The sequence below is a fragment of the Xyrauchen texanus genome, chromosome 9 (assembly GCF_025860055.1).
Source record: "Xyrauchen texanus isolate HMW12.3.18 chromosome 9, RBS_HiC_50CHRs, whole genome shotgun sequence".
NCBI classification, from domain to species: domain Eukaryota; kingdom Metazoa; phylum Chordata; class Actinopteri; order Cypriniformes; family Catostomidae; genus Xyrauchen; species Xyrauchen texanus.
Genome location: NC_068284.1, coordinates 46,673,919 through 46,686,771, shown reverse-complemented (window position 1 = coordinate 46,686,771; position 12,853 = coordinate 46,673,919). Strand labels below are relative to the sequence as shown.

The 12,853-nt window shown below is 39.5% G+C and overlaps 1 protein-coding gene across 1 annotated transcript in view; it reads right to left on the bottom strand.

The window, feature by feature from the left end:
• Positions 1 to 12,648, bottom strand: part of atcayb (ATCAY kinesin light chain interacting caytaxin b) — a 22,966-nt gene extending 10,318 nt beyond the window's left edge. The window contains exons 1-6 of the mRNA XM_052134222.1: positions 11,890 to 12,648; positions 7,811 to 7,905; positions 5,630 to 5,679; positions 2,816 to 3,043; positions 2,416 to 2,565; positions 1 to 101 (exon numbers count right to left, since the gene is read on the bottom strand). The exon at positions 1 to 101 is cut by the window's left edge and continues 2 nt beyond it. Coding sequence (XP_051990182.1) covers positions 1 to 101; positions 2,416 to 2,565; positions 2,816 to 3,043; positions 5,630 to 5,679; positions 7,811 to 7,887 — 606 coding nt within the window. The 5' untranslated portion in view covers positions 7,888 to 7,905; positions 11,890 to 12,648. The remainder of the gene's footprint in view (positions 102 to 2,415; positions 2,566 to 2,815; positions 3,044 to 5,629; positions 5,680 to 7,810; positions 7,906 to 11,889) is intronic.
• Between the last annotated feature and the right edge of the window lie 205 nt (positions 12,649 to 12,853).

Here is a 12,853-nt window from a genome sequence, read left to right as displayed (position 1 = left end):
GAAGAGGTTTTCCATGATATAATTGTAGTCTGTACAGCTGCTGTCGGGCAGGTAGCAGGCAGCAAACACGATGATTGCGTTGAGTCCCTCACCGTAGTAACCTTCGGAAGAGTAACAGTGACAGAAATGTATTTAAAGAGTATTGAGTGTCAAGTTTGTTTACATGTTCAGTGATCCCACCGTATTAATAAAATGTAAAGCTGTCAATTTATATGGAAATAAAACAAGCAATATATTAAGGGGCGGCTGTGGCTCAGGTGGTAGAGCAGGTCGGCCGCTAAGCGAAGGGTTGGCGGTTCGATTCTTTGCCCACATGACTCAACATGCCAAAGTGTCCTTGGGCAAGACACTGGACCCCAAGTTGCTCCCAATGGGAGGCTAGCACCTTACATAGCAGCTCTGCCATCATTGGTTGGTGCGTGTGTGTGTGTGTGTGTGAGTCACAGTATAAAGCGCTTTGAAAACTGCTAAGGTTAAAAAAGCGCTATATAAGTGCAGACCATTTACCATTTTATTTTTTATCATTTTATTTTTTCTATGGTGTCCACATTTACATTTACATTTATGCATTTGGCAGACGCTTTTATCCAATGCGACTTACAGTGCCCTTATTACAGGGACAATCCCCCCGGAACAACCTGGAGTTAAGTGTCTTACTCAAGGACACAATGGTGGTGGATGTGGGGATTGAACCAGCAACCTTCTGATTACCAGTTATGTGCTTTAGCCCACTACACCACCACTCCGGTGTCCACATATTACATTAATCAATGTTTCTTACACCAAAAACAGTCGTAATTCTAAGTTCAATGGAAGTTAAGGTCAATCTAGACTAGAGGCCGATACCGATAACTAAGGTGATGGGAAAGGCTGATAACCGATTAATCGGCCGATATTTTTTGTCCAAATAATAAGCCGAAAAAATTCTGATTTGGTGCATAACGTGGGACTTTTAGGTATAAACATGTTGGAAACACACTGGGGACTATCTATCTGTCTGATTAAAGTATCGTCCCAAAAAGCAACTATCGGCACCAATTAATCAGTAAAACTGGTATATTAGTCTACCTCTACAATCGACGACATTTGCTGCATAATGGTTGATGATCACAAAAACTCATTTCGACTCGTCCTTCTTTTTCTTTAAATAATAGAAGAAAAAAACGGTGAGGCAATTACTATGGAAGTGAATGGGGCAAATTTTTGGAGGGTTCAAAAGCAGAAATGTGAAGTTTTTTTTTAATTCATTGCATACATTCCATTTAAACTACCAACTTAATATGAATGTGCTGTCTTTGTTTAAATCGTTGGTGCTTGAGGGAAAGGACTATATAATAGGATGCAGACGTTGAGTAACCGGAGAAGAACCTCCGAATTAAATGGCACTTGGTCACACCTTTTGCCTGTTGCACAGACGATTTCTCCAAACCCACTTGCACATAGACTTAGCGCATGCATGCATAAAAATACAAAAACTTCATGGTCATGTCCATTGACTTAGCGCTTATGACCTGCTCTTAAAGCTTGCACACTTAAAATAGGGACATTCTGAAACAGTGAGTATTTTAATGTTTACAGATTGGCCCCATTGACTTCCATTGAAAGTGCCTCCCTCTAACCCAGATCTTAACTTTATTTTGCAAAAAAAAAAACATTCCAAAGTAATTACAGATTTTTTTGTTTATCTGAATGGTACGAGACTTAGTGACATTAACTCCACTTGCCATCTGAACACATAAAACAAATTTGGACTTGATTGGTTTTGTCTAATTGGTTGCAACACATTTGCTATTCGCGATCAAAATTGGCCGAATGTAGGAAATGAATGGGAAAGACTAAAACACAGAAGAGTTTTTTTTTTTTTCTCAAATACAATATATAAATCACCACAATGCAGAAAAACACACACAGCATTATAACACAAATAATTGAGCTTAACTTGTATTAAACCCAGAATATACCTTTAATAAATCTGTTTTTGTTACTGTACCTTTAAGACTTCTATATTTAGATGACCTCTGCTACAACTGGCTAACCTCAAAGTGTGAAATGAGTAAAAGCTTTACAGCTTAGTTCAAGTAGAGTATATTTACACACTGACACTACATTCAACTATTATTTCAAAAGATCTGGTAAATTTTAATTATTTGTGACACCTTTAAACAGTTCAACCATGCAAATCATTGGGAGCAACTGCAATCCAGAAGGTGTTTTCAAGGCGTTACTATTGTCCAAAATCAAAAGGTCTCGATATCTGATATTCTGGTCTCTAGATATCCCTTCTTTCCTGTTTAAATCGCTTGGGTAAGAGCACACCTCTCCTTAACAAGCCACATGATTTGAGGAATCGGGATGAGTGACAAGCCAAAGTTGAATATGTAGGGTTAGGACTTCTAATATTGAAGATAAACTGACCTCCATGCGTGACGACGCGCAGGTACGGTCTGATCACCTGCATGTCTATTCTGTGCTCCTGCTCGCCAATTATCACCGTCCTCCATAGACGACCCGTCCCGTCGCCCTCATCGCCCCCAGGACCTTTCGCACTGGCCACTGGAGTGTCATCTGTAGAGGAACACAAGAGCTGTTGCAAATGCTCATTCGTAGTCTCTTAAGAGACGTAATGAAGTTCTCAATCATGCTTTTTGATTGAAACATTAAAGATATATACAGCATTCCCCTGTGGGATGACACCAAAGTCATCCCACAGGGATGACCAAACGTTTTACTCTATGTGTCAACAATAGTCAATAGTGAACATGTAATGCATCCTGTTTCGTAACTGAAACCACCTGACCTTTGACCTCTGACTGACCTTCCCATTCCAGTTCAGTGCCGTTGGTGATGGACCCGAGGGAATCATCATCCGGCGTGTCAATGTCATCTACGTTGATGTCCAGGTCGTCGGGTGTTTCCAGGAAGTCCTCCGAAAGTACAGAACCTTCGCTTTTATCGAGCGACAAGTTGATCTCCGGGGCGATCAGTGTGCGCCGCTTGCAGTGGACGGATTCTATGTGATCATCTGTCAGAGCGCCGTGATGTGCTGGACAACACAGGAAACACTTTTAGAAACTTTCTAAAGAATTAAGGGAGACCAGGGCAAGTTGTCACACTTTTTACCCCAGGGAATATTTCTCAGGGTAGATCTCAAATCTCGTTCACTTTCACACATTAAAAATGACCATTATTCTATTTTTAGATGTTCTAGAAGTAATTAATATAAAACATGTGTATAAAATACTGTATATTAAATGTTTTATTTATTTATGTAACGGACTAGTAACAAAACGTTCAGATTAACACTTTACAATAAAGATCCAGTCGTTAACATTAAAGCATTAGATATCATGAACAAACAAGTAACAGTATATTTTTCACAGCATTTATTAATCTTTGTTAACCCTCCTATGGTATTTGGAGGTAAATGAAAATGGTTTAATTTATCTGAGCAGTACAAGACTGGGCGCAAAAACAAAAATGGACTTGATTCGAGAAGTTTAAGTGGTCATAAAAAAGAAAAACCTTGAAAACCTCAAAATTGACCAGCCATTGAAAATGAATGGAAAAGACCAAAAACAGAGCTATTTTTATATATAAATAATAAATACAATCAATAAATCAGCCTCAATGCAGAAAAAAACAGACAGAAATTACAGGGTGAGACTCTAAAACATCCTCAGTGCAACACACACACACACCTACTTGCACACAACATATTTACACACACACACTCAGAAATGTTTGCAAAATACATTTTTACTATAGAAAGTTTGAAATTGCTACATATTTACTCAGATTCTTCTATTTTATACTCTAATTGACTTTTCCGAATATTGTATCTCATTTCTGCTTCTAAATGTTCAACTTATTGTGTATTTTTATTATACATTATTATGCATTTACGAGTTTTTAAATATATATATATATATATTTAAATATATATATATATATATATATATATATATATATATATATATATATATATATATATATATATATATATTCAATTATTGGTAGAAAAATGCAAATTCTCTGTCTCTTTGTAACACCATGGTCAGGTTTGATTGTAACCAAAATTACATAAACTGCAAAAACTGACACTTCAAATCAATTTCAAAATGTTTAACTTTGACAAATAATAGTTTGATAAGTATCCAAATGCATATCTTGTGATCAAATATAAAATTAGGTTACAAGTCATCAGACTGCACAGAATAAGTCTACTTATAGAAGTGTAGGTTCTATATACTGTATATATATATATATATTCATTTGCTAATCATAAAAAAGGTTACACATCTGACACTTCTGGTCAAATATGATACTATAGGAGGGTTAATATTTGTTAATAAAAATATAATTGTTCATTGTTAGTTCATATTGCATTAACTAATGTTCTCATTCAACTTTTGATTTAAAAAATGTATTAGTAAAGGTTGAAATTAACTTAAACTAAGATTAATAAATGCTGTAAAAGTATTGTTCATTGGTAATTCATGTTAACTAATGCTGTTAATGTTAACAAGTGGAACCTTACTGTAAAGTGTTACAAGATTATTATATTAGAATTCATATAATTATTATTATTGTTTTCAATGTAGTATGTAACTTTTTATTAATTAGCAAGACATAGCAAATGCATTCAGTTTGTATTTGTATTGTATTTTTTTATATTAAATGTTTGACATTAAGCTAAAAAAAAACAAAAACAAACAGCTAATGTTTTAAAAGCATTTTTATTTTTCAGTAAAAATATATAAGTATTTATTTAGTTGATAATTGTTTTTATCAGATTATAGGGTGGGGCCACAAACGTTTTTCTAGTTTCAAAGTCTTAAAGTCTTATCTACACAAAAGCTATTGAACACTTCCACTTAAAATGTTTCCTCATGTTTCCCCCCAATGATTAAACAGAACAATTAATAATTCAGCAAAAAAGATAATAAAGCATTGTTTTGGACGACAGAAATTAGTTTTAACCAACAATATAAACCATAATAAGTTAGCAGATTTCCGAGTGCTCCGTTCATAAAAACAAGGCTGGGCATAGAAATGCATCAATTCTTGGACTACAAATTCTTCAGACATGTTTAGTAAGATCTGTTCTCTGTTTTGTGTGCAGTTGTGTTGTGTACTGTTGTCACTATCACAGTGGAGGACCTGTTTTTAGATAAACAAAACAAGTTCTCGCTTGAACGCTCCAATGTAGCGAGGAGGCTGCTTGAACCTGAAGGAGGCAAACATGAATGCACACGGGAGATCAAAGGCCAGTGAACATTTTAATTAAATAATACATTCGATTTCAGTTTCTCACCAAATCTTATCATACACTTTCATAATAATCATGAGCTCATGAATAATTAATTAGACTTCTGAATGATACTTTTGTGTTCTTTTGAAGTTTGAAGAGGTGGTCACCATAAACTGCCATTGTGACATCACTGAGCACAACATTTACTCACAATTTCTCCCTTTGTGTTCAGAAAAATAAAGAAAGTCATGTCGGGTTAAAACAACACAGGGGTGAGTAAACAATGCCTGAATTTTCATTTTTGGGTGAACTAATCATTTACTGCAATTCTAAACATTTTAAGGTTTACATGCGCTGAGGTGAATTTATAGAACTTACAAGTTGTAATGTCAGTGAGTCCATCTAAATCACCATCTTCTGGAAGAGGCCTGTAAATAAACAAAAATATAATAATTGGCCAGTCGACCAACTACACATACCTTCAATCATTCATAGAGCTACCACATTTGATAACAATATTGATCAAATATAAACCACTTTAATTTAGCGACCACCATAATGGCGTTCAACAAATAGCTTCAGGATTAGTTTACAAACTCCTCAAAAGTCACTGGCAAACCTCACACATGCAGTATTTTCACATCTTTGTGTCAACCCATGAACAACAGGCACGTCTAAACCGTGTGTTTCAGCAGAAGTAAATACGGCAATTATCACATCACTGTTCGGGAGGGTTTGTGTAATGCGGAAAGGCTGAGTGTGTAATTACCCAGCAGTCTGTATGATGTCAGGGAACAAGCTGTTTAATAAGACAAGATCAGAAGGAATAATTAAAGTTACAGAACTGAGCGTTCTGGTAGTCTTGTGTTTTCTTGGAGCTGTTACACAAAGTATAAATATCATGTATAATATTTATACTTTGTGCTTTTACATGTATAAATATCACTCACTTCATAGACTTCAATGTATTCTGCAGCGCTGAAGCGAGTCATGTGATGACCATTTACACATATAAATATCACTCGCTTCATAGACTTCAGTGTATTCTGCAGCGCTGACACGAGTCATGTGATGACCCTTTACCCGTAAAAATATCACTCGCTTCATAAACTTCAATGTATTCTGCAGCGCTGACGCGAGTCATGTGATGACCATTTACACGTATAAATATCACTCACTTCATAGACTTCAATGTAATAATCTCACCTGTAGCATGTCTGTCTGTCCTCTGGGAAGTTATAAGAACATTCTGAATGTGAAAATGTATTTTACAGTTTTTTTCATGTATAACTTGCACATGAATTGAATGAATGAGTGGACATCTCCTATGTTTTAGCGTAGTGAGCGGAGTATTCAGACGGTCCCTTACATCTGCCAAAACGAATGTCGAACTTCAAACTAGCTTTCCCGCGCTCACATATTTTGCTATGAGTGCATAATGTCAGTTGCTGCGCATGTAATCCCTGTAAAGGATTATAAAAATTATTATTTAAATTCTGGACCTTTGCCGATTGGAACTCATCTTATCACATGGCTTGTTGAGCGTGTTACCGTGGAGATGTAGCGTGTGGAGGCTTCATGCTATTCTCCTTGGCATCCACGCACAACTCACAAAACGCCCCACCGAGAGCGAGAACCACATTATAGCGACCACGAGGAGGTTACCCCATGTGACTCTACCCTCCCTAGCAACCGGGCCAATTTGGTTGCTTAGGAGACCTGGCTGGAGTCACTCAGCACACCCTGGATTCAAACTTACGACACCAGGGGTGATAGTCAGCGTCAATACTCACCGAGCTACCCAGACCCCCCAATTGGATAATTATTAACCATATTAAAACCATCAGTATATCTCTAATAAGCATTAAAACACCAATATGAAAAAACTGATTTATTTATAATTAATTATGTAAATGTATTACAATGTATAAAGTTCATAATTGTTTTTATATGTGTGTAATTTAAAGAAACAGCTAAAAAAATAAATATGCATAATATGAATTTGTAATGATAATAATACTGCATGTAAAATGTGAGTTATTTTGTTTAGAGTGGCAAAAAAAGGGCAATAAATCGTGTATTTTTCTTTCATGGTGGCTGTCTTCAAATTTTGGCCTGACATGTGTTCAACAGATCCAGTCAACATTCAATAGAAATGATTTATAGTTAGAACAATAGAATAGCTCCAAATAATGTAAGTGGCAAAATATCATTATCAGCATCTAGTTTTTGGTTAAAATGCTCATATCGATGCATTTCTCATTTTTTATCCAATTTTGTGTAAAAATGTCAGTCTGATCAAATAACATGTTATAAATCATGGAAACCTCTGAAAGCAGAAGGCATAATGAGTGCATTGCATTGTGGTATACAGTATCCAATGCAGTGTTCCCTTTAACTGTAGTAGGTCATCTGGGTTTTCCATGCATGAAGGAAATGTGCATACTGTGTAAATAGTGCAAGTAGTATGTAATTCCATACATAGCAACTGACAATCTTCATGTTTTCCAATAGACCAACTAAAGGCTCGTCTGTCAGACATCAGACAGAAAATCTTACCGTGGGAAATCGTCATCCTGCCATTCGTCTTTTACCTCCATGTTCTCCATTCGTAAAGTGGCTTCAGTGGTTCCCATCCTGTGTTCCAGATAACACTGTTCAACAAAATCAATTACACAAGATAAACACATTTGTAAGTTGCTATGAGGAAACATTATAGAATAAATTATGTACAAAACAGTTCAACGAAAACTACAACCATGTTTTGCGAAATCTCAATGAGATCAAATGGAGACTTTTGCTGGAGTCTTTTTTCCCTCTAGAGTTTCAATGAGTGCCACCAAACACAATTTTTTTTTATCCTATATTATCCATGTCAGGTCTGGACTGGTAATCTGGCCCGGTGGGTTGACGCACTTTGGGGCCGATCAGGGATCAGGGCGGACTGGCCATTGGGAGAACCGTGCGGGCCAGTGGGTCGGCCTCGAAACGGGCTAAAATGAGCTGCCGCGTTATGCAGAAAAGACAGCGAACACCCCCCACCCCCCAACTTGTGGGTCAGTTGCTATGTAAGATCCCGGGCCGATTTCTCTTCCCAGTCCAGCCCTGATCCATGCTAAATGCCCCTACCAACTTTCAAACCAATCCTACGGCCTAACTAGAAAATATAGGCCCACTATAGTAACAAAATAAAACATTTATTTAGATATATTTAGCTAATTGTTTCCAGAGGCATACTTATGGAATCGGGGGGATTTACCCTTGATATTCTGTTTTTAAAATGTGACATTTTCAACCATAGAATTAACCAATTTTTGGCCCTTTTTTCCCCAGCACAATTTTCTGGTGTCTTTGGACGGATTGGGTATTGTCACTATATCTCTGCTAATGGTTTACGGTCAATAAAATGACTTTTTCTTCTTTGATCGTGTCACTACGTCACAACTGTACTCTCATTGAGGGAGAAGTTTGAGAAGAAGGGAGTTTGAGAGTGTGGAGCGGAGGGGGGTGGGGTCGGGTCAGAATATCGCGTGCCCGGTCCCCAATCGGCCTGATGAGGCGCGCGAGGGATAAAGGCGGCCGGTGACGATGGTTCGAGAGAGAGAGAATTACGGGCATGTCCGAAGTGTGTGTGTGTTTGTTTATGCTTTTGGTTTAAGTTTTCATTAAATTATGATTTATGTTGACAAGCCGGTTCTCGCCCCCTCCTTGCCCATCTTTAACTGTGTTACATTGGTGCCGAAAGCCCTGGAAGGAGGAGGGATGCCCGTTGCAGAGTCCTCGACACTGCCATCCACCCAGGGGAGCGGCGCTGCCATCTGCCGGGTGACGGAGTAGCCCGACTGCCTGGATGCGGGGAACGGCCGCCGTCAGCGGGGCAAGTGGGGACTGGATACCCCGACCGCCTGGAGCGAGGGAGCCGCTGCCGGGGGCGGAGGAGTGCCCTGCCATCCCCAGAGATGCGGAGGGGTCGAGGGAGACCGCCGTCCGTGAGGGGAGGAGGGAAGAAACTCTCCAACCGCCCGGAGTGGTAGGGCCGCTGCCAGGGGCGGAGGAGTGTCCCCATTTGCTGCCAGAAAAGCGGAGGGGCGTTCTGCCCGCTGGGGGTCGAAGGTTTGACTCCGGTTCGCCCGGGGTTGGAGCGGTTGTCATCAGCCTGAGTGTGGAGGAGTGTTCGATGACCACGCGACGGTACATCAGAGAACCGGTTAGTGAGCTTTTTCTCTCTCTCCTCTCTCTCTCGAACCATCGTCACCGGCCGCCTTTATCCCTCGCGCGCCTCATCAGGCCGATTGGGGACCGGGCGTGCGATATTCTGCCCCGGCCCCGCCCCCCTCCGGTCCACAGAGAGCATTTTAACATCCAAATTCTTTTAAATCAGCATCTAATTATGAACCGGTCAGACATTATTTAAATGCTAAATGAATTATGTAATAGAAATCAATTCACGTTCAGTATGACATTTGTTGCAAAAATACGCTGCTGCACTATCCGAGATGCCCATTACTGAAAGGTTGACTTACAGTGTAAATAGCTTCATTATAATAAGAGCAATCTTGTTTTATTGTTTGAGCTACTGTTGTTTTGAAAGCTTTGGAGCTGACATTATGCAACCTATTAGCCTCTGACATTAGCGGTTAGCGGTTCGTGGTTTGAGTCAAGTAAGCTATGGCTGTTAGGAGAACATGGGCATAAGACGATGACTGGGTGGGCACTGGCCCACCCTGGTCCACCCGTGGCTACTCCAGTGGTTCTGAGTGTTTTTTGTAGTATGCTTCTATGTGTTTGCTAGGGGGTTTTGGGTGGTTTCCGGATGGTTGCTAGAGTGTTCTGGGATTGATCAAATCCCCATAAGTACGAGCAATAGAGCGCAACAGTCTGGTTTCAGAAGTAAAAATCCCATTATTTTATTTCCGTAAGGGAATAGTTTGTGAATGATAACTTAGAAACCTTTACAGACAGACCAACAGTTAGCTCCGATGTTATTAATCAATGGTATATGCTTCTGTTGAAGCCATCAGTCCACATTATTTGAACAGAATTTGTGATCAATAACAACACTACATGGGTCTGGGAAGCTCAGCGAGTACAGACACTGACTATCACACCTGGAGTTGCGAGTTTGAATCCAGGGCGTGCTGAGTGACTCCAGCCAGGTCTCCTAAGCAACCAAATTGGGCTGGTTGCTAGGGAGGGTAGAGTCACATGGGGTAACCTCCTCGTGGTCACTTTAATGCGGTTCGCGGATGCTGCAGAGAATAGCATGGGCCTCCATACTTGCCACGTCTCCGCGGTAACAAGCTCAACAAGCCACGTGATAAGGAAGGAAGGAGACACATTCGGTCTCCTAGAGATGAATGTAATTTGGAGCAAAAGTGCAACTCAATCCAAGAACAACAGGAAAGGACCTTGTGAAGATGCTGGAGGAAACAGGTAGACGAGTATCTATATCCACAGTAAAATGAGTCCTATATCGAAATAACCAAAAAGGTTGCTCAGCAACGAAGAAGCCACTTCTCCAAAACTATACATATGTATATGTATAGTTGTGACGAATATATATATTTTAGATATAGCCATCTCTATCCATGATCGCCACTGGATTGCTGCTTGCTGCTTGTCTTCCCTCTGTGGTACACGCCTTCCAAACAGACCTTTTGCACTCTCATGCGTCAAACGCTCCGCTGGGGCTTTCCTTGGTGTGTGAGCACCCTTACAACTTCATGCTGCTGAAAAAGTTCTATTTAAAGGGACAGTTCACCCAAAAAATGGCATCATTTTCTATCGTTCATCGTCTTGCTATATCTCACTTGCATGCCATCCCAGATGTGAATGACTTTCTTTCTTATGCCAAACACAAATTAAGATTTTTAGATAAACACAATGCAAATGAATGGTGACCAGAACTCAAAAAATCACATAAAGGCAGCATAAAGTAATCCATACGACTCCAGTGGTTTAATCTATAGTTTTAGAAGCGATTTGATAGGTGTGGGTGAAAAACAGTTTTTTTTATAAATAAATCTCCACTTTAACTTTCACTTCTACTTTCTTTTACATTTTGCAGGTGAAAGTGGAGATTCATTGCAAAAAGGGATTGAAATATGGATCTGTTTCTCACCCAAAGTGACATGGATTTAACCACTGAAGTCTGCCTTTATGTGCTTTTGGAGATTCACTTGCATCGAATGGACCTAAAGAGCTGAGATATCCTTCTAAAAATCTTCATTTGTGTTCTCCAGAAGAAAGAAAGTCAAACATATCTGGGATGGCATGAGGGTGAGTAAATGATGAGAGAATTTTCATTGTTGGGTGAACTGTCCCTTTAAGAGATGATTGATGATTGAGTTATCAATGCAGTTTCGTAGATTTGGTTACTAAGGGGGCAAATACTTTTTCCACATGGGCCCATTTGCTTTTGGATAACTTTTTTGCCTCAATAATAAAATTATATTTTAAAAACGGTATTTGGTGTTTTCTCAGATTGCCTTTGTTTTATGTTCAATTTCATTTGAATATCTGAAGCAATTTAGTATGAGACCCACACAACAATAGAAGATATCTTATTGATCAGGTGTTGACATTTTAAGATTGTGCCCAGAAACACAAACTGATTGATCAGCTTGAGGAATACTTACCACAGAAGAGTTTTCTCGCCGCTGGCCTTGATGTGTCTTTGATATCGTCCACCTTCAGCCCTGTTGATTTTTAATTCCAGCTGGTTAAATCTACAGTGTTTACATTGGACGAGGAAGTACAACCATATAGTTCCACGTCACTGTCTGTCTTTCTGTCAGTGCCAAGACAGAATCAAGCGGGTGTCTGTCAAGTCGAATAGAAGCCAGTAACGCCTGTGGTGGCATGCAAACAAGAGGGCATCTGGCAGTGCCACACTGGGGCGGGTGGATGATTTCAGGACAGTCCCAAACAGAACGTTTCAAAATCTGCACATTCCCATTCTTAACTGGAAGCGTGGACATATAGGTCCCATTTGCTCACCGAATGCACAGCAATCAGGCTAAATCAGTTTTATTTTTCATCCTTGAATGACAGCAGACTTACAGATTCAGAGAAGGCGCCATTCGAGACCACCATATAATCCAACCCGGTGATGAGAGAGCTGTGGCCTTTCTGATGTGATGATTACATAATCTCACCTGTGGTCTCCTCCCCTTCTTTTTGTCACTCTTTTTCTGAATCTCCCCCTCTAAATGTGTTTATTTCACAATTTAGGAGAGGAAAATGTCACCCAATCTCTGTGTTTTTGCTCTGCTAAAGATGGATGTCCCTTTCACTGTTCCCTAGCAACAACATCCCTGTCTCTGCATCTCTGGACCGATCGCACAATATCTCCTCTGTAAATTCCTCCCTTCTATAATTCTCTCTCTCTCTCTCTCTCTCTCTCTCTCTCTCTCTCTCTCTCTCTCACACACACACACACACAGCTGTCTGATGCTCTGGTCTGTGTAAGCAGATACTCACCCCTCTGTCTCCTGAAGCACTGTGATTGGTGGACACACATTTCCTTCTGCTCTCTCATTGGCTCAGGTTCTATTTGATGATGTCATCTGTTTAGTACTCAGGAGGCTTGTATATCATGGC